Source organism: Neophocaena asiaeorientalis, unplaced genomic scaffold, assembly GCF_003031525.2.
Source record: "Neophocaena asiaeorientalis asiaeorientalis breed wild unplaced genomic scaffold, Neophocaena_asiaeorientalis_V1.1 scaffold402, whole genome shotgun sequence".
Lineage (NCBI taxonomy): Eukaryota > Metazoa > Chordata > Mammalia > Artiodactyla > Phocoenidae > Neophocaena > Neophocaena asiaeorientalis.
In genome coordinates, this window is record NW_020185319.1 from 133,703 (window position 1) to 159,717 (window position 26,015).

General features: G+C 38.2%; 1 protein-coding gene across 1 annotated transcript in view; it reads left to right on the forward strand.

Annotated features, from left to right (window-relative positions):
- Positions 1 to 26,015, forward strand: part of LOC112392148 (E3 ubiquitin-protein ligase RNF216-like) — a 37,655-nt gene that overhangs the window by 2,152 nt on the left and 9,488 nt on the right. Inside the window, exons 2-3 of the mRNA XM_024733689.1 lie at positions 16,053 to 16,188; positions 24,768 to 24,901. Of these exons, the coding sequence (XP_024589457.1) occupies positions 16,122 to 16,188; positions 24,768 to 24,901 (201 nt within the window). The 5' untranslated portion in view covers positions 16,053 to 16,121. The remainder of the gene's footprint in view (positions 1 to 16,052; positions 16,189 to 24,767; positions 24,902 to 26,015) is intronic.

The following is a 26,015-nucleotide window of genomic DNA, read 5'->3' on the forward strand; positions in this document are numbered from 1 at the left end:
AACCCATGTGCCCTGCATCAGCAAGTGGACTCTCAACCACTGCGCCACCAGGGAAGCCCTCCACATCCCAGTTTCTGAACCGATTTTCAGTTGACAGTTGATGAAAAATCTCAATGTTATATATTAAACTCTGTAGCTTCCCCACCGAAAATTTTGAATAATTTTTGGTTTAAAACCTTTTGTATTGTAGAAAGATACTGATAACAGGATTTTTAGAGCTCTTTTAAACTGCTTAAACTCCAGACTAATTGTTTGCATATTATCTGTAATTATGGATGCTATTTTACTGTAGTTTTTTCATTTTATGTATTGAAATTAATATGCATTGCATTTTCTTATTCTGAACTCATCAGCTTCCTTGTTCTTTCTTAGTAGTATCACCATCCTCCAGTCACCTGATCTCAACATCGAGGTCAACTTTGACTCCTTGTTTCCTCATGCCCTTCATGGCCAATTACATACAAAAATCCCATTGAATCTAACCTCTGTGGTCAGTATCTTGTATCTTTTCCTCCCTCTGCTTACTGTTACCTTTAGTTCAGACTTCACTGGCTCTTGCTTCCTGGGTTTCCTGCCACTAGATTACACACTGCAGCTAGGTTGATTTTCCTAAAGCACAGCTCTCTGCATTGCTTCCCATTGATTAGAAAGTAAACTTAGATCTCTGCTTCACTTACCTGTTAGCAAACCACCTCCAAGCCTGGTGACTTAGTATAACGGTTTTATTTGTTGGCAGTTTTTTGAGTCAAGAAATTGGGAAGGACTCACCTGAGCCTTTTTCCCCCCACACGCATGCTGTCAGCCAAGGTGGCTGGGACTGGAGGATATACTTCCAAAATGGCTTCTTTATTCATACGCCTTGTCTGAGACTGCTGGAAGACTGGGTTCAGCTGCCCTTTCCCTCTTCATGTAGTGTCAGGGCTTTCCATGTGGTCTCTCCATCAGGGTAGTCAGACTTCTTACATGGTGACTATGGGTTTCAAGAGCCCTAGATGGAAGTGCTGTTCTCTTAAAACTAAGCCTGGAACTGGCAGAGCATTAAGTTTAGCTTAAATATTGCTGTCTCCACTAAGCCTACTCTGACTGCCTGCCCTCTTTCAACTGGAATAGTCTCTGTATTGCACTAATGGGTTTATACTTTGTAGTATACTTAATTGTGTGCATATTTTCTCTCACTGATGGAAGTTCTTTGAAGCAAGATCCATGTTGGATTTTCTTTGTGTTCCCCATGATGCATAACACAAATTCTTTATACCATGTGGTGAGCCTGCAATAAACATTTGCCAAACTCTTGTAATGTATTTTAATTTTAAATGTTAATGTAAATAATACCAATTTAGTATATAAAAATATAAGGAAGCAAAAAATGTAAACCTATTACTTAGAAATAACCGTTATTAACTTTTCTGTGTTAATTTAATATTGATTACATATTAGTACAGGATTACAAAGAATGGCTACCTAAATGTTAAGATGAGAAACTAGTATTGGAGTTAAAAGCGATAATCATTTATAGACACTTAAAAAAATATGCTAGGAAGAGGTTTTGTGGGTGCTGATATGACACGGGCATGTCAGCTTCTCTCAGCCTGTGCCTGGCTCTTCTTTGCCCACCTTTCTCTAGAACATTCAAAGAGTTATTAACCCACTAAATTGGAAACATCCTTTATTACCCCAAAATCAGTGTTGCAGAAGTGATGGGCATATTTTTGGAGATTACTCTGGAAAACAGGAACACCACAAAACCCCAGGACCATACAGTATTATATTAGGAGCATCTGGAAGGAAAAGTGGAGAAGTGACATGCATAGAAGAATTGAGAAGAAAATGATTTGTTAGAGACAGACCCAAGGACCCTGGTCACAAGGAAGCAAAGATGCAGTTTCGGAAATCATAAAATTGTGTGAGAGAACCATGGGTGATTCCCATCTTTTCCCGACTTCCTTTGTTCTCCAAATTTTCTATAATGGTGTAATACTTTATAACTGAAGAAAATCATGATAAACTGATTGTTGTCGTGTAAGCCATGTTACTTGACTCAGATTGTATATGGCTATGATGAAGAGCTCCAGTCTCTGGCAGAAGAGTATGTTTTTGGAGCCACTCATTCATTCAACAACTGTGAGACTCTGGAAGTACAGCTATGAGTAAGACATAGTCAAGGGCATATGGAGAAAACAAAATGCGAACTCCTTCTCATCATGTGTTGATTCATTCATACAACGAAGTGAAGGGGATTAAAATAAAAGATCATTAGGACAGTTGTGGGAGGTGGAAGAGAAGATAGAAGAATTGTCATCCAATTTTCTTAAATTCTTATAATATTACTACATAAGATTCTCCACTGAGTAATGAAGTGATGAAATATATCCTAATTTTAAGTTCTAATTTGGAAGCATTAATTGGTATATTTGACTGTAGAGTATAATCATAAATGTGTAAATGATTATTTGTATAATTAAAAGCAAGAGGTGACAACTGAAATATTCTTTTATGGGTGGCATTTCCTATTTCTGAACTCCACTTTGGTGTCTGATCAATAAGCAAAAAGACATACATAGCTTCTTGCTACTTCCAAAGGGAAAACGAAGTTTCTTATAGAAGGAAGTAAAAGTTTTACTGTGAATAGTTGTAATACTAGTGAAAAGTAGCTTGGAAGAGGAGAATAAAGTTCTCTCTCCACCCCTCTCCCCCCGTTTGGTTGTATTATCAACATAGTCGTAGTAGTAGTAAACACTGCATCTGCTGTTTCCATTTCACAGGTAATAATGTCATAATGTGACACTTGCTATTTGCCAGTCATGCTAAACACTTTATATATGTTTAACTCAATTAATTTTAAAACAAATAAAGGAATTAGGCCCAAGAGATTAAGCAGTTTATGCATAGTCACTGATTCACTAATTGGTGAAACCATGCTTCATACTTAGGCCATCTGCTCTGAGCCCAGATGAGAGGACTGAATGTCAGGGAGTTAAATGACCTTTACAGAGAAGCTAGTCAGGAGTAGAAATTTCATCATCAGTCTTCTTTTCTCACTGCAGCTTGGGGCCACTGTACTTGCCATTCATGAGGAATCTTGCTTTTAAAGCATCACTAGTAATCTGCTTAACTACAAGCTTGACAGTCTAACTAAATTAGATATAAAATAAATCACATTTTCCTTTGATTTCCAGTGTAAAATTGAAGGAACCTAGTTATGGTAAAAGAAGAAATAAGCTTGGTTATTGGAATTAAGTGTTCAAAATGCTTTTTTAAATTTAATTAATTAAATTTTGGCTGCATTCGTTGGGTCTTCGTTGCTGTGCGTGGGCTTTCTCTAGTTGCGGCGAGAAGGGGCTTCTCTTGTTGCAGAGCACAGGCTCTAGGCGCCCAGGCTTCAGTAGTTGGGGCACGTGGACTCAGTAGTGGTGGCTTGCGACCTCTAGAGCACAGGCTCAGTAGTTGTGGTGCACGGGCTTGGTTGCTCCGCGGCATGTGGAATCTTCCTGGACCAGGGCTTGAACCCGTGTCCCCTGCATTGGCAGGCGGGTTCTTAACCACTCTGCCACCAGGGAAGTCCCAAAATGCTTTTTAAAAATTGTATTTGATGGGACTTCACTGGTGGTCCAGTGGCTAAGTCTCCGTGCTCCCATGGCAGGGGGCCCAGGTTCGATCCCTGGTCAGGGAACTAGATCCTGCGTGCCGCAACTAAGACCCGGCACAGCCAATTAAATAAATAAATATTTTTAAAAAAAATTGTATTTGAAAGAAAAGTACTTGAATAGGTGCAGTTGAAATTTGATACCAGAGCTCTTTCCATTATACCATGCTATTTATAAAATCAGTAGCATCATTATTGTTATTTCAAGTGAGATACTTAAACTTACGCTTGGGTTTATAGTTTTTAAACATTGAGATACCTATGTTCAGTTATAGGTACCAGAAAATTCTGTTGTAATACTTAAACATAGTCTTGATATAAAATTTTATAGTATCTTAAGTTGGGAAAATGATGACATTATTTGACTATAGACATCATATAATAAGCCAGGGTCTGGGGCCCACCTCCTCTGAAGTACATGATTTCTCACAGGAAGGCAAAGAAAATTGAGATTTTCTTAGAGAGGAAGAAAAACCTTGAGTGGGTAGGTTACAGATAGGATCTTGGAACTAAAAAGCCACTGTAGCAGTTATAATTGTCCCCCATTGGTTTGTTCTTACTGATTTTCATTCTTGTGATGTCCGTCAGAGTAAAGCAAGAAAATGGTTCAAAAATCAAACTACAGAAAGAAATAAAAGCAATAATTCTCTTCTCTTGACCCCCAAATACTGTTTCACAGAGGCAACCACTCTTTTTCCCTTAGGGTGACTTTTTTCCCTCTAAGTTTTCCATTGTTAAATACAACACACACACAAAGAAATTTCACCCCAAACAGCTAAGTTTAGGCCTATGCCTAAACTTTATCTAAATGGAGGCATTCAGTATATTTTCTTTTATGTCTGAATTCCTTCACTCAACCATTATGTTTTAAGATCCATTCATATTGTGTGTGACTACAATGGCTTGATTCTTGATGCTGTGTATGTTTCAATTGTATGAGCATACCTCAGTGTATTTGTCCATTCCATCATTGATATGAGTCCTTTTCAGTGTTTGGCTGTTAGGAATAGTGCTGCTGTGAACATTCTTGTGCATAGACCTGGTGCGTATAAGTGTACATTTCTGTAGTACAGATTTTACAGTGGATTGTTGAGTCTTCCAGGATTTATATTTTCCACTATAATTGATAAACTATCAAGGATTCTTTTTTTTTTTTTTTTGCAGCATGTGGGCCTCCCACTGCCGCGGCCTCCCCCGTCGCGGAGCACAGGCTCCGGACACACAGGCCCAGCGGCCATGGCTCACGGGCCCAGCCGCTCCGCGGCACGCGGGACCCTCCTGGACCGGGGCACAAACCCGCACCCCCCACATTGGCAGGCGGACTCCCAACCACTGTGCCACCAGGGAAGCCCTCAAGGATTCTTTTTTGCACAGTTGTGGTACCAGTTTCCTCTCCTACCAATAGTACATGAAAGTCCCCATTGCTCCAAATCCTCAGCAACACTTGGTCATCAATTTTCAGGCTTCTAGCAATCCTTATGGGTATGCAATATCTCATGGGAGTTTTTTGCCCTTTACAAATAAAACAATATATAAAACATGTATGGCTTAATGAATTATTATAAGGTGTTTGTATGTACTACGTAGGTCAAGAAGTAGATCATCCCCAAGCCTCCTCTATGCATGCTGTCCTGAGCATAATTCATTCCTTCCCCCTGAAATTAACCATTAGTCTGATCATTTTCTTGTATTTCTTTATGGGTTTTTCACCTGAGTGCATCCCTATATCTTTTAAATCTAGGGTTTCTCTTACATTCCTTTAATTTTTCCTTATAATTTATCTGTTGTTGAACCTGAATCATTTGACCTGTTAGTTTCCCAGCGCCTAGATGGGTGTTTGTCAGGCTTTAAAAAAAAAAAAATCATTCCTCCCTGTATAGCCATTTTAGACAGTTTTTCCTGATTCTCCCCCATTAAATACTAAGGAATAAGATTTTGTTGGGTGGGATTGAATTTGGGAGGATGACAAACCATTGTAATATATAAGATATTTTTATCCCCTTGCAAAATTGCCCCCATTGAGAATACCTGATCTAGATGGCATACTTAACGGTGTAATTCAAAAATTTCGTTTTTCAGATAGCTTCTATTCTAAAAATTAGGCTGTGTCCAGATCTGATTGTTTCTGTCAAGACAGTAGATAGTGTTCTTTCCTCAGAAGGCAGTTATGTCTTATTGTCTCTATGATGTTAGAGTCAGTGATATTCAATGTCTAGGTCCAGTAATTTTTTATTTTTTTATTTTTTTTTCCTGCTTGTGGGATCTTAGTTCCCTGACCAGGGATTGAACCTGGGCCACCAGAATGAAAGTGCTGACTCCTAACCACTGGAACGCCAGGGAATTCCAAGGCCCAGTAAATTACTGAGGATTGCAAAATGGTGATATTTTAATTGAATTTTAAAATTAATACTACAGTAATTTTATAAAGAAATGATTTCCTCATCTGCTGTTTGGTTATCCAGTGATATAGTTTATATAGAAAAGGCAAGAAAATGCCTGATTCTTTGCCTTTGTTTTACCAGGTTTAAAGATAATGTATTGGTTGACCGTCATCTTCTGAAAATGACTTTTAAAAAATTATGAACACTTTCATTTAACATTTTCCTAAGATGTTTGTACCATATCAATTATTATCTTTACTGAAGTTCAAAATGTTCCATCTTTGGCCAGTGGAAGCCTCTTCAGGAATTTATTCTGACAGGATTCAGTCTTTGATAAGTAGTCTTTGATAGCTTCCTTGATATGTGATATGACAAGATGTTCCATGTTCATTTTGTATGATTCCTGCCACAGACTTGGAATTAGTAATTTGTCCCAAAAGCCTTCATCTCTTTCGATGAGAAATAGTATTTCAAATAATCTGGGCACTATGGATGTTCATTGCTATAAGCAGGTCTTGTTTGAAAACTTCTTTTTTTTTTTGGATGGAAGTAAAATATTTTACGAGTTTATACTAATATTTATAATTCAAATGCAGGACTATAGTGGTTTTAGTTAACTTTATTGCTTCTATATTATAATTCCTTTTTACCACACTAAGAATCGTGATTCTCAAGGACAGAGGGATTGATAGAATTAGAATATGCTATAACTTTGTTTTAACACAGCCAAAAGTGTCAAAATGAAAGTCTCAGAATGTCACCACTAGCATGATTACTGTAAACAACTTTAAAATCTTTCATATGCTTCCCCTCCCCATAATTTTTATAATTGTACTGTATCATTCAATCTCAGTTATAATTTAATCTTAGTACTGTAAGTAATTATGTATTTCATGTTTACCACTAGTCTTTGTGTCAGTGTCTCTCTGGTCATTTCGGTTGCCTGAAGCTTGCTTTTCTGTTGATTCCTCAGGAAAATCTTGTAGGAAGTTCTTGTACATTGTTAAGTTTGTGCACTTTTTTCTTAAAATTAGTTTTGCTGGATATAAAATCTATGGCTCACGTTTTTTTCTAAAGTATCTTAATCTGTTTACGAGTGTCTTAAAGCATCACTGTAAAAATCTGTTAATAATCTTAATTTTTTCTGTTATAATTCTCAAGCCCAGATGCTAAAGGATTTTTTTCTTTCTTTTTTTAAAGTCCAGTAATTTTACTAGAATGTGTCTTGATGGTTGTCATTCTGGGTTGCTTTCCTTAGGTATGTATCGTGCTCTTTTGAAATGTAGCTTTAATATTTTTACTTCAGGAAAGTTTTTTTTTTTTCAGTTACAGTTTTTTGTGTTTTCTTCCCTTTCAGTTTATTCAAGAGCTCCTTTATCTCCTTTTTTCTATTTAAAATTTTCCTTTCACCTTTCAGTTCTCCTAAAGCAGTATGTGTTGTGTTTATTAACACTTGTGTTTCTTCTAATTTACTCTGCATTCCTAAAACACTTTATTTAATTTCTGATTCTTTCCTGAGATATGTCACTTCATTTCTGAGTTTTTCTAGTTCTGATTTATGTTGTTATTTTATGTCTTATATTATTTTCTTAGTGATCCTTAGGTGGTTATATCTTTCTGGCATGTTGTTATTGTTTATAGGGATGTTTTGCTTCTTGTTTTTCTTGCACCTTTACATGAGATTTGACATCAGTTCTTTTCTTTGTTTAGTGAAATTAGCTTTTTTGGATTTTTTAAAAAAATTTTATTGGAGTATAGTTGATTTACAATGTTGTGTTAGTTTCAGGTGTACAGCGTAGTGATTCAGTTATACATATACATATATCCACTCTTTTAAATTCTTTTCCCGTATAGGCCATTACAGAGTATTGAGTAGAGTTCCCTGTGCTATATCCAGTAGGTCTTCATTAGTTACCTATTTTATATGTAGTAGTGTGTATATGTCAATCCCTGTCTTCCAATTTATCCCTCCTCACCCCCCTTACACCCTGGTAACCATAGGTCTGTTTTCTACCTCTGCAGCTCTGTTTCTGCTTTGTAGATAAGTTCATTTGTACCCTTTTTTAGATTCCACATATAGCAATATCATATGGTATTTGTCTTTCTCTGTCTGACCTCCCTCAGTAAGACAGTCTCTGGGTCCATCCATGTTGCTGCAAATGGCATTATTTTGTTCTTTTTTATGGCTAATAGTCCCTTGTATGTATGTACCACGTCTTCTTTATCCATTCCTCTGTTAATGGATGCTTTCTTGGACTTTTAGAAGGAGATGTAGTTTAGGATAACTTTTTCTAACTTCACAGAGCTCCTCTTCATACAGTGTTCAAAATATGGCAGCTTGCTTTTTGAGACTTTTTGATTCTGTTCTCTGTTTTTATCTGGACCTAACTTCTCTTTCCTTTGTCTCTATCTTACTCAGTTTAACTGTTCCCAGCATTTTCTTCTCATAGGGCTGTGTCCTGTCAGGGAGCCCTGGTTGATGAGTTTCAAAACTTCATGGATCCTAGACTGCTATATCTTTTTCAGATCTTACAGGGTCAGGGCCTCCTTGCACTTACCCACTATTGAATTGAGCAAAACCGCTTCATAGTATTAGCTCCTTTTTCACATTGGCCTGTGTGCTTTCCAGTGAATTCCTGTCGGTTATTTGGGGTTATATATTGATACTATTCTCAGGTTTGAATGGTACCCTGTGCTTTCTGAGGCACCAGTGATGCTTCAGAAATTGTGTGGCTCTTGGTGGTTTGTCCTCATGTGCTTGCAGTTTGGAGTCTGTGGAGACTCCTTTGTTTTGTCTTGTTTTTGTGTAAACTGGAATTTTTGTAACCAGGGAATTTTTTTCTGTTTTTATTTGAAAATTTGGGGAGATTTAAAAGCTATGGTGCCACCATTACTGCCATCTTCCCAGAATTTATTTATTTGTATTTGGCTGCTTTGGGTCTTCACTGCTGCGCACGGACTTTCTCTAGTTGCAGCGAGTGGGAGCTACTCTTCATTGTGCGCAGGCTTCTCGTTGCGGTGGCTTCTCTTGTTGCGGAGCACGGGCTCTAGGCGCACGGGCTTCAATAGTTGTGGCTCACAGGCTCTAGAGTGCAGGCTCAGTAGTTGTGGTGAACGAGACTAGTTGCTCCGCGACATGTGGCATCCTCCCGGACCAGGGCTTGAACCCGTGTCTTTCGCGCTGGCAGGCAGATTCCTAACCACTGCACCACCAGGGAAGCCCCCATTTTTCAAGTTGTCTGATCCTTCTTTTCCTTTTTTTTTTTTTTCTATTTTCAGTTAACATGTAGGAGTTCTTTATATTTTCTGGATAGGAACCTTTGTTACATGTATTGCAAATTTCTTTTCCCAGTGGCTTGCTTTTTCACTCTTAATAATTTCTTTGGTGAACAGAAGTATTTTATCTTAATGTACAATATTTCAGTCTTTTCTTTGGTGGACAGCCCTTTTTATTTCCTGTTTAAGATATATTTTCCAGCTCCGATTTGTGCAGGTATTTTCTTATGTTATCTTCCAGAAACTTTATTATTTTACCTTATCATTTAAATCAAGAGTTCACCTGAAATTGTTTTCATCTAAGGCATGAAGAAGAGGTCTAGTTCTTTGATCTTTCCTATGCTCCCAAAATATAGTTTTCCAGTACAGTGTCATATAGTTTTAAAAATCATGTTTATCCATTGCTCTGCAGTGCTGCTTTTGTCATAAATCAGTCATCCATATGTGAATGAATCTGTTTGTGGACTCTGTTCCATTGGTCTATTTTTCTCTTCTTTTGCCAATACCACATTGTCTTAATTATTGTAGCTTTATAATAATAAGACTAAATATCCAGTAGTATAAATTCTCCATGTTTTGTTTTTGTTTATGAATGCTTTACTTATTCTTGGTTCTTTACGTTTTCCTGTAAGTTTTAGAATCATCTAGTACATATCCATTTTTTAAATCTAAGGCTGTCTTAAGCTTGTAGACCAATTTGGGGAGAATTGACATCTTTACAAACTTGAGTCTTCCAACCCACAAATGTGGTATGTCTCTCCATTTATCTACTCTTTAATTTCTCTCAGTGATGTTTTACAGTTTTCTGTGTAGAGGTCTTACACATTTTTCATGTGTTCATCCCTGTTGATTGTTTTTGATGCTACTCTTTTAAAATGTGTTTTTGTCTAATTGTTTCATACTAGTTCATTTTTTGTATATTGGCCTTGTATCTAGAGATTTTGTTTTTCATTCATTCACTTATTCCAGTGGTATCTCTGTGTACAGTTACACATACAGATATACATAATTTTGTTCTCTTGTAATCTTCTAGTATCTTTATTGTTTTCTCTTTCATGTAATCGATCTGGAATTGATGTTGATGGGCGGTATAAGGAATGTATCAAGGCTCATTTTCTTCCCATATAGATATCCACTTGGCCCAGCAATGTTTATTGAAAAGGCCATTCTTCCCACTGCATTTCAGTAACACCTTTGTTTTTATGTGGGTGACCAGGTGTATGTGGCTGTGTTTCTGAGCCCTCTGTTCTATTTTTCTATCTTTGCATCAGTACCACAATCTTATCTGCAAATAATGCCACTTTTATTTCTTCCTTTCAACCTGATATTTTATTTTTTATTGCCTGACTCTGCTTGCTACAACCTCCAATACAGTGTTGACAAAAAAATGGTGAAAACTCTTCTCAGTTTCAGAGAGAAAGCTTTTCAGTGTTTCACTCTTCGGTGTGAGGATTGCTCTAGTGTTTTTGAAATGGCTTTAATTAGATGAAGGAAATTCACTTCCAGTACCAATTTGCTGAGAGATTTTAGTCGTGAATAGGTGTTAATCTTGAACACTTTTTTTTTTCAACTGCAGTGACTATGTAGTTTTCTTTTATTCTAGTAATGAACGTTGCATTGCTTTGGTTAGGATTTTTCATTTGTGTTCATGAGAGATTCTAGTCTTTCTAGTCATGTTCTCATCACCGTTCAGTATCAAAATTGTGCTAGCCTCGTAAAATGATTTCAGAAATAATGTTTGCTCTTTTTCTGTTCTCTGAGTTTTTGTAATACTAGTTACATTTCTTCCTCAGATGTTTAGGAAACTTTACTGGGCTTGCTGTATACTTTGTGGGAAGGTTATTAATTATTCAGTTTCTTTATTTGACAGAGATCTGTTGAAATTTAATTTTTTTGTTCAATTGTGGTAAATAGTGTCTCAAGGAGTTTATTTCAGTTAAAATTTCAAATTAAGTGGTATAAAGTTATTCATGGTATTTTTTTATATTGTAGAATCTGTAGTGATGTCTTCTTTAACATTCCAGGTGGTGGTAATTTGTGTTTTCTCCCTTTTTTTCTTAATCGTTCTTAATAAAGGTTTATCAATCTTATTTAATCTTTTTAGAGTTTTTTGTATGTTATTAATCTTTTTAGGGAAACCTTTTTGCTTTGATTTTTCTCAGTTTTATGTTTATAATCTGTTTCAGTTTCAGCTCTTATAAGTTTTTTCTGTGTACTTTTTCTGAGTTTAATTTACTGCTCTTTTTCTAACTTCTTGAGATCAAAGCTTAAATCAATGATTTTTGGGTTGTTTTTTCTTCTCTAAAGTATGCATTTGGACCTGTAAATTATGCTCTCAGCACTGCTTTAATTCCATCCCACAAATTTTGATGTGTTTTGTTTTCATTACCTTTCACTTCAGTCAAAATAGTTTCTAATTTTCAATGTAATTTTTTTAACCCATGGGTTGTTTAGGTTACTTAATTTCTAATACTTAGTAATTTCCAATTTTTCTTTTACTGACTGTTGTCATACAACACATGCTGTATGATTTCAAGCCCAGCACATTTGTTGAGGCTAGCTTTATGGCTCAGCATGTAGTCTGTTCTGTAAATGTTCCTGGTGCATTTGAAAAGAATGTGTATTCTGCAGTAGTTAGGTGGAGTGATCTATAAATGTCAGTAAAGTCAGCTGTTTGATAGTGCTGTTCAAGTCTTCTGTCCAGCTGTAGGTGTGGATTTGTCTTGTTTCTTTAAGGTCTGTCAGTTTAAGCCATATATATTTTGAAACTGTGTTATTAAGTTCATACAGGTTTAACGTTGTTATATCTTCTGTGAGTTGACCTTATCTGGATTAAATCTCCCTACTCGTTTGTAATAATACTTGTAATATCCATTTTGTCAGATACTGGTGCACTCATGCAGTTTTTTATGGGTTTTGTAAAGAGCAGGGAGATAAAATAGTTAAAAAGAAAATTTCAACAGAGAACTAGAATTTATTTTTAAAAATCAGATGGACTTTTTATTGACGTATAGTTGCTGTACAATATTATATAAGTTATAGGTGTACAATACAGTGATTTACAATTTTAAAAGGTTATATTCTATTTATAGTTATTATAAAATATTGGCTGTATTCCCCGTGTTGTACAATCAGTATATCCTTGTAGCTTATTTTATACCTAATATTTTGTACCTTTATTTCCCCCTACCCCTATATTATTGCCCCTTCCCCCTTTCCTCTCTCCACTGGTAACCACTGCTTTGTTCTCTATATGTGTGAGTCTCCTACTTTTTTGTTACATTCAATAGTTTGATGTATTTTTTAGATTCCACATATAAGTAATACTTTACAGTATTTGTCTTTCTCTGTCTTAGTTCACTTAGCATAATGCCCTCCAAGTCCATTCGTGTTGCTGCAAATGGCAAAACTTTGTTCTTTTTTTTTATGGCTGAGTAGTATTTCACTGCATAAATATACCACATCTTCTTTATCCATTCATCTTTTGATGGACGCTTAAGTTGCTTCAATATCTTGGCAATTGTAAATAATGCTGCGATGAACATTGGGTTGCAGGTATCTTTTTGAATTAGTGTTTTTGTTTTTTTCAGATAAATACCCAAGAGTGGAATTCCTAGGTCATATGGTAGTTCTATTTTTAGTTTTTTGAGAAACCTCCATGTTGTTTTCCATAGTGGTTGCTTCAGTTTATATTCCCACCAACAGTGTACGAGGGTTCCCTTTTCTCCCCATCCTCTCCAACATTTGTTATTTGTGTTCTTTTTAATGATGGCCATTCTGACAGATGTGGGTTGATATCTCTTTGTGGTTTTGATTTGTATTTCCCTGATGATTAGTGATGTTGAACATCTTTTCATGTGCCTGTTGGCCATCTGCATTTCCTCAGATGGACATTTTATAATTAAGAACTACGGTATCTGAAATTAAGGACTTATTAGATGCGTTGTTAACGTTTGATGTTTGCTTTCTATCCTTTTACTTTAAATATTTCAGTTTTCTTGTACTTACACTGTTTATCTTGTAAAACACACTTAGTTGGGTTTCATTTATCCATTCTGATAATCTGTTTTTTAATTGTAGTAGTCTGTTTATGTAATATAATTTCTGATACAGTTGAATTTTTTAAAGTTGTACAGCATAATGACTTGACTTACATACATTGAAACGATTACCACGATAAGTTTAGTTAACATCCATCCATATAGATACCAAAAGAAAAAAGTTTTTTCTCCCTATGATGAGAACTTTTAGGGTTTACTTTCTTAGCAACTTTCAGATGCACCAGACAACAGTGTTAACCTTAGTCCCCATGCTGTACATTACATCCCCAGTACTTGTTTATCTTATACCTGGAAGTTTTACCTTTTGACCACCTTCATCCAATTCTCCCACCTCTTGTAAACACAAATCTGATCTCTTTTTCTGTGAGTCTTTTTTTATAGTTTTGTTTTTTTTGTTTGCTTGTTTTTAGATTCCACATGTGAGTGAGATCATACAGAATTTGTCTTTCTCTATCTGACTTATTTCACCTAGTATAATGCTCTCAGGGTCCATCCATGTTGTCTCAGATGTCAGGATTTCCTTCTTTTTTGTAGTTGAATAGTATTCCATTTTCTTTACCCATTCATCTGTCAGTGGACACTTAGGTTGCTTCCATGTCTTGGCTGTTATAAATAGTGCTGTAGTGAACATGGCAGTGCAGATATCTTCAAAGTATCGAGATATTTCGTTTCCTTCAGATATATACCCAGAAGTGGAATTGCTGGATCATGTGGTAGTTCTATTTAAAAATTTTTGAGGAACCTCCATACTGTTTTCCTTAGTGGCTGTTCCAACTTATAATCCCACCAACAGTGTACAAAGGTTCCCCTTTTTCCATATCCTGCTAGCATTGTTATCGCTCATAACAATGAGTTTTTGAATGAATGATAACCATTCTGACAGGCAGAGGTGATTTTGATTTGCATTTCCCTGGTGTTTAGTGCTGTTGAGCACCTTTTAACATACCTGTTGGCCATTTGAATGTCTTATTTGGGAAAATGTCTATTTAGGTCCTTTGCCCATTTTTAAAAATTGGATTATTCTGGGTTTTTTGCCATTGATCTCTGTGAGTTCTTTATGTATTCTGGATTTTAGCACCTTATTAGGGGTTATGATTTGCAGATACTTTCACCCATTCCATAGGTTGCTGTAATTGAGTTTTTAATTTACTTTTTGAAAAATGTTTTTTAGTGCCTTTTTTTGTTTATTTTATTTTAATTTTTCCGGTTTAATTTTACTTTTTTAAAATATACGTTCCATCTGTTCTTTGATCCTTTGCTGATCTTTTGTATGTTCTTTTGCAGTAATGGTTTGTTTGTTTTTTTGCCGTACGCGGGCCTCTTACTGCTGTGGCCTCTCCCGTTGCGGAGCACAGGCTCCGGAGGCGCAGGCTCAGCGGCCATGGTTCACGGGCCGAGCCGCTCTGCGGCATGTGGGATCTTCCCAGACCGGGGCACAAACCCGTGTGCCCTGCATCGGCAGGCGGACTCTCAACCACTGCACCACCAGGGAAGCCCCAGTAATGTTTTTTTTAATTTCTATTTTTCCTCTTCTGTTAGCTTTTTTATTTATTTATTTTTTATAAGTTGCTATAGATACACATTTTTATTTTATTTTTTTGACTGCATGGGGTCTTCATTGCTGTGCGTTGGCTTTCTCTAGTTGCAGCGAGCAGGGGCTACTCTTTGTTGCAGTGCGCGTGCTTCTCATTGTGGTGGCTTCTCTTGTTGAGAAGCACAGCCTCTAGGTGCGTGGGTTTCAGTGGTTGCAGCACGCAGGCTCAGTAGCTGTGGCTCGCGGGCTCTAGAGCACAGGCTCAGTAGTTGTGGTGCACGGGCTTAGTTGCTCCACGGCATGTGGGATCCTCCCAGACCAGGGCTCAAACCCATGTCCCCTGCATTGGCAGGCGGATTCTTAATAACCACTGCGCCACCAGGGAAGTCCCGTTCTGTTAGCTTTTTAGTTATTCTTTTTTCTTTTTATTTATTTATTTATTATTATTTTGTTGTTGTTGTGCTGGGTCTTGGTTGCAGCAGGTGGGCTTCTTAGTTGCAGCTCGCCGGCTCCTTAGTTGCCACTTGCCTGCTCTTTAGTTGCGGCACATGGGCTCCTTAGTTGTGGCACACAAACTCAGTCACAGCATGCATGTGGGATCTAGTTCCCTGGCCAGGGATTGAACCTGGGCCCCCTGCATTGAGAGTGCAGAGTCTTAACCAGTGTGCCACCAGGGATGTCCCCTTCTTTTTCTTTTCCTTTCTTTTTTTTTTTAATTTATTTTATTTACTTATTTATTGGCTGCGTTGGGTCTTCATTGCTGCGCATGGGTTTTCTCTAGTTGTGGCAAGCGGGGGGCTACTCTTTGTTGTGGGACATGGGCTTCTCATCGCAGTGGCTTCTCTTGTTGCAGAGCACGGCCTCTAGGCACGCGGGCTTCAGTAGTTGTGGCACGCGGGCCCTAGAGTGTAGGCTCAGTTGTTGTGGCGCATGGGCTTAGTTGCTCCGCAGCATGTGGGATCCTCCCAGACCAGGACTTGAAGCTGTGTCCCCTGCATTGGCAGGCGGATTCTTTAACCACTGTGCCACCAGGGAAGCCCCTATTTTTCTTTTTAGTGGTGTTTTCACGATAAGCTTAGAATGCTACCTTGACCAGGTATGTGGGAAGAGTTTTGATATTCCCTCATTCTTAATGTTCTTTTTTTTTTCTTTTTCAGACTCTTTGGAACAGGTAGTCACCATGTTCAGATATTAGCAAGCACATAGCTGTATGTCTGAATTGGAAAATGGCAGAGGGAAACAACAATGAAGAGGTAATTCACTTGAACAACTTCCACTGCCACCGGGGACGAGGTAAGTGTTCTCACTTTCTCTCTTTCATCATTGCTTTTTCCCTTAATGTTACAGTTATATCGTCTTTGAAATGAATCTGTTCTGCACCATGTAAAACCCAGAGACGTTTCATTTTTATATCTCAGGACATCAGGTTTAAATGGACTCATCAGACTAGAATTTTGTGTTAAATGGTGATTCCTGCTGGCATGAATGGAGTTTAAGAACCTTCTATCACAAGTAGATTAGATCTTAAGAGGTAGGAGTACAGGAACTGTGGTAGTTCTCAGTTTTTGAAGGAATAGTGACTGCAGAGGAGTGCACCTCCAGGCCTGTGCATTCTGAAAGTACTGAATCTGCTGCTAAAGCACTTCTGGTCCCTCATACAATACTTAATTTAGTTTTTGCCAGAAGATTCTGGTTTAGCCTTACAAGGAATTTTAGGACGTGTATTCTTTGACTTTACAGTTTAAAATTAGGGGAAATTCATTCATTCATAAAGGAAAAGAGAGCCTACATTTCTCTAAGATTCCTAAATGCATATGAAATTTCCTATCAGATCGTAATTCACAGTTACATCTAGGCTAAAAGGAAAAACGTTATGCTGATGAGTAGGAAAAGATCATAAGTATAAATTCCATGGAAAAAGTTATACCATTTTTTGTGTGTTTTCCCATTGATAATATTTTGTGCTTATGAAGACTTTTTTTTTTTCAGCAGAAGGTAAATTATATATATAGGGCTTTCAGATAATTTAAAATTGAGCAAATTTTATTAAGCAAATAAATTGAGAAAAACAAGTTTCTTTAAGCTATGCAAATTATGAAAACAAAAGAAATACTGAATTTTTTAGGATTTTATTAATGTGTATTCTAACTTGGTAGTGATTGTAGCCATAATTTATTGTGATTTAGGAAGTTTTAAATCCTAGTTGTAATTTGTATGTATGATTATTTCCAAATTTTCTGAACATGTATATCAAATAAATGTTGTGATTCTTTTTTTAACTGGGTCTTAAATATACTTCAACAAAGTCTCTTTAAGAACAACTAATTTATTCTGGGAAATTATTGGCTTTAGAGGTATATTTTTCTGTTGGACACGTTTTGTGTATTTTGCACCTGTTGTGAAGAATTTTGTCGTGAGGAACTATACACATTTTAAGTGTATAGTTCAGTGAGTTTTGAAAAACGAATATACCCATGTAACCACCACCTCAGTCATGATGTAGAACATATCCAGAAAGATTCCTATATGTCCCTTTGCAGGTAGTCCTCACCCCACTCCTGAACTAAGGAAACCACTGATTTGCTTTTTGTCACTATACAGGTTCATATAAATAGAATCATACAGTGTTTACTCTTTGTCCTAAATTCTTCCGCACAGCATAATTTTTTTGATTCATCCATGTTGTTGCATGTATCAGTAATTCAATCCCTTTTAATTGCTGAATAGTATTCACCTAAAATTCTGTATCCAGTGAAGATAGTCTTAAAAATAAAGGTAAAATAAAGAAAAGTTAAAAGTACAAGAATAAAAAAAAAAAGATATATTATGCAAACAGTAGCCCTCAAGACAGAGCTGTTAAGTCTGTATATTATTAGATAAAGTAGACAATCCAGCCAGAAGTGTTAATGCAGATAAAGAGTTCTGGGAAAGATAGAGTCTGGGAAGATAGAACAATTCTAATCTCTACAGAGTAGTAATATGGTATCAAAATATACAAAGAAAACATTGACAGAACTAAAAGGAGAGTTGGACAAATCTACAGTCAAAATGGGAGATTTTAACATGTTTCTTTCAATAACTGAGAGAGATCAAGCACACAGAAACATTTGTATAAATATGGAACACTGGAAGAACACTATCAACAAACTGGACATAATAAACATATATGGGACTGCCACTGTACTCGGGACAGACCCGGGCGGCTGAAACCCTGTCTGCCCTCCAGGCCACGCACCAGGTGTTGCTGTCTCTAAGCTGAACCTGGTCACCTTCTTTGAGCAAAGGGCCCTGGAATGTGAAGAAAAGGAGACAACAGTTATACACCCAGATTGTGAGTACAGAGAGACCTTCAAGATGGCAAAGGAGTGAGACGTGGAGATCATCTTCCTCCCCACAAATACATCTACTTGTGGAACAACTCCTACAGAACACCTACTGAATGCTGGCAGAAGACCTCAGACTTCCCAAAAGGCAAGAAACTCCCCACGTACCTGGGTAGGACAAAAGAAAAAAGGAAAAACAGACAAAAGAATAGGGACGGAACCTGCACCACTGGGAAGGAGCTGTGAAGGAGGAAAAGTTTCCACACACTAGGAAGCCTCTTCACTGGCAGAGACGGGTTGTGGGGGGGGCGGTGGAAGCTTCAGAGCCACAGAGGAGAGCACTGCAACAGGGGTGCAGAGGGCAAAGTGGAGAGATTCCCACACAGAGGATCGGTGCCAACCAGCACTCACCAGCCTGAGAGGCTTGTCTGCTCACCCGCTGCGGCGGGCGGGGGCTGGGAGCTGAGGCTTGGGCTTTGGAGGTCAGATCCCAGGGAGAGGACTGGGGTTGGCTGCATGAGCACAGCCTGAAGGGGGCTAGTGTGCCACAGCTAGCCAGGAGGGAGTCCGGGAAAAAGTCTGGACCTGCCTAAGAGGCAAGAGACCATTGTTTCAGGGTGCGCAAGGAGAGGGGATGCAGATCACCGCCTAAACGAGCTCCAGAGACATGCGCAAGCCGTGGCTATCAGCACGGACCCCAGAGACGGGCATGAGACGCTAAGGCAGCCGCTACAGACACCAAGAAGCCTGTGTACAAGCACAAGTCACTGTCCACACCTTCCCTCCTGGGAGCCTGTGCAGCTCGCCACTGCCAGGGTCCCGTGATCCAGGGACAGCTTCCCCGGGAGAACACATGGCGCACCTCAGGCTGTTGCTACGTCACACCAGCCTCTGCCACCGCAGGCTCACCCCGCATGCTGTACCCCTCCCTCCCCCTGGCCTGAGTGAGCCAGAGCCCCCAATCAGCTGCTACTTTAACCCCGTCCTGTCTGAGCGAAGGAACAGATACCCTCAGCTGACCTACACGCAGAGGTGGGCCCAAATCCAAAGCTGAACCCCAGGAGCTGTGCAAAGAAAGAAGAGAAAGGGAAATCTCTCCCAGCAGCCTCAGGAGCAGTGGACTATATCGCCACACTCAACTTGATGTACCCTGCATCTGTGGAACGCCTGAATAGACAACCTCATTCCAAAATTGAGGCAGTGGACTTTGGGAGCAACGATATATATATTTTATTCCTTTTTCTCTTTTTGTGAGTTTGTATGTGTATGCTTCTTTGTGTGATTTTGTCTGTATAGCTTTGCTTTTACCATTTGTCCTAGGGTTCTGTCTGTCCGTTTTTTTAAATTACTTTTTAATTTTTTATTTTTAATAATTATTATTTATTTTAATAACTATTTTATTTTATTTATTTATTTATTTTTCTCCCTTTTCTTCTGAGCTACGTGGCCCACAGGGTCTTGGTGCTCTGGCTGGGTGTCAGGCCTGTGTCTCTGAGGTGGGAGAGCCAAGTTCAGGACACTGGTCCACCAGAGACCTCCTGGCTCCATGTAATATTAAACAGCAAAAGCTCTTCCAGAGATCTCCAACTCAATGCCAAGACCCAGCTCCACTCAACGACCAGCAAGCTACAGTGCTGGACACCCTATGCCAAACAACTAGCAAGACAGTAACACAACCCCACCCATTAACAGAGAGGCTATCTAAAATCATAATAAGGTCACAGATGCCCCAAAACACACCATCGGTTGTGGTCCTGCCCACCAGAAAGACAAGATCTAGCCTCTTCCTCCAGAACACAGGCACCAGTCCCCTCCACCAGGATGCCTACACAACCCACTGAACCAACCTTAGCCACTGGCGGCAGACACCAAAAACAATGGGAACTACAGACCTGCAGCCTGCGTAAAGGAGACCCCAAACACAGTAAGTTAAGCAAAACGAGATGAGAGAGAAACACACAGCAGATGAAGGAGCAAGGTAAAAACCCACCAGACCAAACAAATGAAGAGGAAATAGTCTACCTTAAAAAGAATTCAGAGTAATGAGAGTAAAGATGATCCAAAATCTTGGAAATAGAATGGAGAAAATACAAGAAACATTTAACAAGAACCTAGAAGAACTAAAGAGCAAACAGACAATGATGAACAACACAATAAGTGAAATTAAAAATTCTCTAGAAGGAATCAGTAGCAAAATAACTGAGGCAGAAGAACAGGTAAGTGACCTGGAGGATAAAATAGTGGAAATAACTACTGCAGAGAAGAATAAAGAAAAAAGAATGAAAAGAATTGAGGACAGTCTCAGAGACCTCTGGGACAACATTAAACACACCAGCATTTGAATTATAGGGGTCCCAGAAGAAGAAGAGAAAAAGAAAGGGACTGAGAAAGTATTTGTAGAGATTATAGTTGAAAACTTCCCTAATATGGGAAAGGAAAGAGTTAATCACATCCAGGAAGCACCAGAGAGTCCCGTACAGGATAAATCCAAGGAGAAACACGCCAAGACACATATTAATCAAACTATCAAAAGTTAAATACAAAGTATTAAAAGCAGCAAGGGAAAAACAACAAATAACATACGAGGGAGTCTCCATAAGGTTAACAGCTGATCTTTCAGCAGAAACTCTGCAAGCCATAAGGGAGTGGCAGGACATATTTAAAGTGATGAAAGGGAAAAACCTACAACCAAGATTACTCAGCAAGGATCTCATTCAGATTCGATGGAGAAATTAAAACCTTTACAGACAAGCAAAAGCTAAGAGAATTCAGCACCACCAAACCAGCTATACAATAAATGCTAAAGGAACTTCTCAAGGAAGGAAACACAAGAGAAAGAAAAGACCTACAGTAACAAACCCAGAACAATCAAGGAAATGGTAATAAGAACATACATATCGATAATTACCTTAAATGTAAATGGATTAAATGCTCCAACCAAAAGACATAGACTGGCTGAATGGATACAAAAACAAGACCTATATATATGCTGTCTACAAGAGACCCACTTCAGACCTAGGGACACATACAGACTGAAAGTGAGGGGATGGAAATGGAAATCAAAAGAAAGCTGGAGTAGCAGTTCTCATATCAGACAAAATAGACTTTAAACTAAAGACTATTACAAGAGACAAAGAAGGACACTACATAATGTTCAAGGGATCAATCCAAGAAGGAAGATATAACAATTGTAAATAAAAACTAAAAATAGAACTACTATATGACCCAGCAATCCCACTACTGGGCATATACCCTGAGAAAACCATAATTCAAAAAGAGTCATGTACCACAGTATTCATTGCAGCTCTATTTAAATAGCCAGGACATGGAAGCAACTTAAGTGTCCATCGACAGATGAATAGATAAAGAAGATGTGGCACATATATACAATGTAGTATTACTCAGCCATAAAAAGAAATGAAATTGAGTTATTTGTAGTGAGGTGGATGGACCTAAAATCTGTCATACAGAGTGAAGCAAGGCAGAAAGAGAAAAACAAATACCGTATGCTAACGCATATATATGCAATCTAAAAAAAAATGGTTATGAAGAACCTAGAGGCAGGACAGGAATAAAGACGAAGATGTAGAGAATGGATTTGAGGACATGGGCAGTGGGAAGGGTAAGCTGGGACGAAGTGAGAGAGTGGCATGGACTAATATATACTACCAAATGTAAAATAGATAGCTAGTGGGAAGCAGCCGCATAGCACAGGGAGATCAGCTTGGTGCTTTGTGGGATGGGGAGGATGGGAGGGAGGAGGAGGAGAGATGGGGACATATGTATATGTATAGCTGATTCATTTTGTTATAAAGCAGTAACTAACACACCATTGTAAAGCAGTTATACTCCAGTAAAGATGTTTTAAATAAATAAATAAGCAAACAAACATATATTGAATGTTGCACCCAATGTGTTTACCAAAATTGACATTTTGAGCCACAAAACAAGTTTCCAGTTCCTGCACTGCTGGTGGGAGTGTAAATTGGCACAGACAATTTGGAAAATTGGTTGGCATTGTCCACTAAAATTGAACATATGCTTTCCCTGTGGCTCAGCACTTCTCCTAGAATGTACCCAACTGAAATGAGTCTATCAAGATACATATACAAGAATGTTCATAACAGCATTATCCAAAACAGGCAAGACTGGAACCAACCCAAATGTCTGTCAACAGAAGAATAAGTAACTTATGATATATTCATATAGTAAATTACATACAGCAAAGAAAACTACATACTGTAACATGCAACAACATGGATATATCTCAGACATGTTGTTTGCAAGGAAGCCAGAATCAAAAAAATGTATTTTCAGGAACTAATGTGAGTAGTTTAGGCTACTATTGTGCAGGAAATGTATTTACGAACGTTTGTGATGGTCACTCGGGTATGGGCCTTTTGTGTTAATTCATAGCCTTTGCTCTGTTATACTTTAAAATTTTAAAGTATATTTTTAAAAGCTAATGTGTTTATATGTGGTACGTTGGGGAGTATCTTGTAAACCATTGGGCTTCACTGTAAGGTGATAGGTTTAAAACCACCTTTTTCGCGGGGTGCCCCACGGTGGTTGTCTGTGTGTTTTTCTTGGGCCAATTCTTCCAGAGAGGAATCTACAGTGTCTTGAATGTGGAATCCAAGACTGTTTGCCAGCATTCAGGGAGCCAAGCAGCAGAAGGCAGCCAGGGTCTTACTCATTATGGCTGTTCCAGTGACACCCCTTTCCTCTCTTGGCGTGGTGTCTAGTGACTCGCTGCCTCAGTGGCTCTTCAGAGTGGACCTCCACAGTGTGGGTCTTCTGGAATGGCTGAGTGGGAAGGTTGGCAAATCTTCTCCCCAAAATCAACGGTAAAATTAGACAGAATTGTCTAAAATAACCTTGGTTTTTTTTTTTTTTTTTGCGGTACGTGGGCCTCTCACTGTGTGGCCTCTCCCGTTGCGGAGCACAGGCTCCGGACGCGCAGGCTCAGCGGCCACGGCTCACGGGCCCAGCCACTCCGCGGCATGTGGGATCTTCCCGGACCGGAGCACGAACCCGCGTCCCCTGCATTGGCAGGCGGACTCTGAATCACTGTGCCATCAGGGAAGCCCTAAAATAACCATTTAAAGACTGGAAATGACCAAAGGCATACAGTAATTGAGAACAGTTATTCAGGAAATCTACGATTCTGCAACATGAATTAGGCCACCTCTGATTGGCCGCCCCCGCTGCAGGCTGTGGATTTGAGCCTTATCCACTCTTCTAGAGCTCTTGTCATGTGTAAATCTGCTGTTTTCCAGAATTTTGTTTAGATCTCTTGCTGGCTGTTATCTCCTTTTCTCTTCTTTGTGTACTTAAGAGGTTATACTTTTTTAAAGTTCCTTTACTATCATTTTAGTAGGGTTTCAGCAGGTGATGGTGATAATCACTTGGATTCATTATGCAGGTTTAAGAGAAATCCTCTATAATGTACTTCCGCAGGCCCTCAGTTCAGTTGGTTGTTTCTGTGTAGGTAGCATTGGGCTTAAAATCAGGCAGCTTCCCTGTGTGTCAAGTACTGTAATAAACAAGCATGTTAGGTAATACAGCTATTTGGAGTAGGCAGTGTTGTTAGCCTTTCTTTAACGTTGAGGAAATGGACGCCTAAGGAAGTAAGTAATGGCATCATATAGCTAGTATGTGGTAGAGCTGAGGCTGGAATCCAGGCAGCCTGACCTTAGATCCCGTGGACGTACCTGTTTTAGACTACTATCTTGGCATTACCACAGTCCTGTTACAGGAATGAAATGAGATAATTGGTTTCATATTGCTTTTCAAGTTGTTGGGTAACATAAAAATACATGAGGCATTAACCTTGAGAAAAATATTAGAGCTTTAATGGAGGAATTATTAATCTGTGTTATCCAGTAATTCATATCAAACGTACTTTGTCCTCAAACAAATAAAAGGACTTGGAGACCTTTAACAGAATTATTACATCTATCAGTAGATGGTTAGTTTAACTCTATATTTAAAAGGAAACAGGAAGGTTAAAGTGCTTACTGTCATAGATGATAAATGGGTGTCTGACTAAGACACTGAAATATGTTTGCGTAAGTGATACTTAAGGTTTGTGTCTAAGGTGAGCAAATTTTAATATTTTAAATATTAAGTGAAAATTTTCCTGTTTCTGAAAGTTTTTTCAGACCTATCAGTTTGAATAAAGCAGTGTTTTATATTCCTTTGGAAGAATAGAGGTGAGATGGGAGGCCATGATTTCACTTTTAAGAAATGAGCAGTCGAGAAGATTTTATCAACAGATTCCTCCAGTCTAGTATAAGAAAAAGTTGATAATCTTGAGCATAGTAATTGTCAGATTTTCTCTGGTGATTCCCAAAATGAATTATTGGCAAAGATCAGCATGGAAAAATGGCCCATTTTAATGCTTGGTTGCATGTGCTGCTTGAGGAGATAACACTCCAATAGCTGTAAACTTGGCTTTAAGCTTGACCCTTTTCATGCCAAAGTTGAATTAAAGGACAATGTGATTATGCCCACCTCCTCCTAACAGTGTTCTCTGCCTACTTTTAGACTGGATCAATCTCAGAGATGGACCCATCACCATATCTGACTCCTCTGATGAGGAAGGGGTTCCAATGCTGGTCACCCCAGCTCCTCAGCAGCATGACGAAGAGGACCTGGATGATGATGTCATCCTGGCGGAAGTGAGTTTTCTAAAGCTTAACATGATGAGGCATATTGCAAGTTAATAATCTGATTCTTCAGCCACTCAGTAGTGGGTAGGGGCCTTATAGCAGCTGAGAGCACCTCTTGTGCTACACTTGCAGCACTATTCGTTGGCACTTGTTCTACATTTCTGGGAACAGCCTCTTTTATACCCTACCTGATGTCCCCTTAGCTTAGAAGTCAGAAGCTGTATGTTTTGGTCTATTTTTGGACTTAACTTCTGCACTATTGCTCTGACTCTTCATGTACTAGTCCACAGTGTTATAATTACTATGTCCTTATAATGTATCTTAATATCAGATAGTGCCCATCTCCTCTTATTACTCTATATTTTTCAGACTCATCCAGGATATTTTGTGCTTATATTTTAATGCAGATTTTAAGATCAGCTTTTCTAATTCCAAAAGATAGGTAGATAGTTTGTTTAATTTTAAAAATATTTTATTGTTATAGAAAGTTTTTATAATATTGACCCTTTCTAACTAAGGACAAGTTCTTTCAGTCTAACCTTTTATATTCCTCAGCCAGAGCATTTTGTATTTTTCTTACAGTAGATCTTAAACATTTTTAAGTTTGTTCCTGGTTATTTTATGTTTTCTCTTGCTTTTGTAAATGGCATCTTTTCTTCTGTGTACCTTTTAAACATTTTTTTAATTTAAAAGTCTGTTGGTTTTTATATTAATTTCATAATCAGCTTGTTTTTATTGTCTGTAGTCATTTTTCAGTTGACCCAAGGAATGGTATCTGGTCCATCCGTAAATAATGATACAGTTTCTTCCTTTCCAGTTTTTATACTTGTCTAATTATATTAAGTGATAAGTCTTCAAAATTTTTAAGTAATAGCAGTAATAGAAATAAGAAAAATAGCCACTGACATAAATGGGAATACTTTTAATATTTCTTCTTAAGTGTGATGGTGACTTTTTGCTTGAGATACCATTTTTAAATTATGTTAAGGAAGTAGCTATCTACTTTATTTCAAGTTTTTATTAATGAGTAAATGTAGAATTCTGTCAAATTCAATCTCAGCATCTGTGGAGATTATTATATGATTTTTAAAAAATCTGTTAATGTGGTAAATTACTTTGTCTC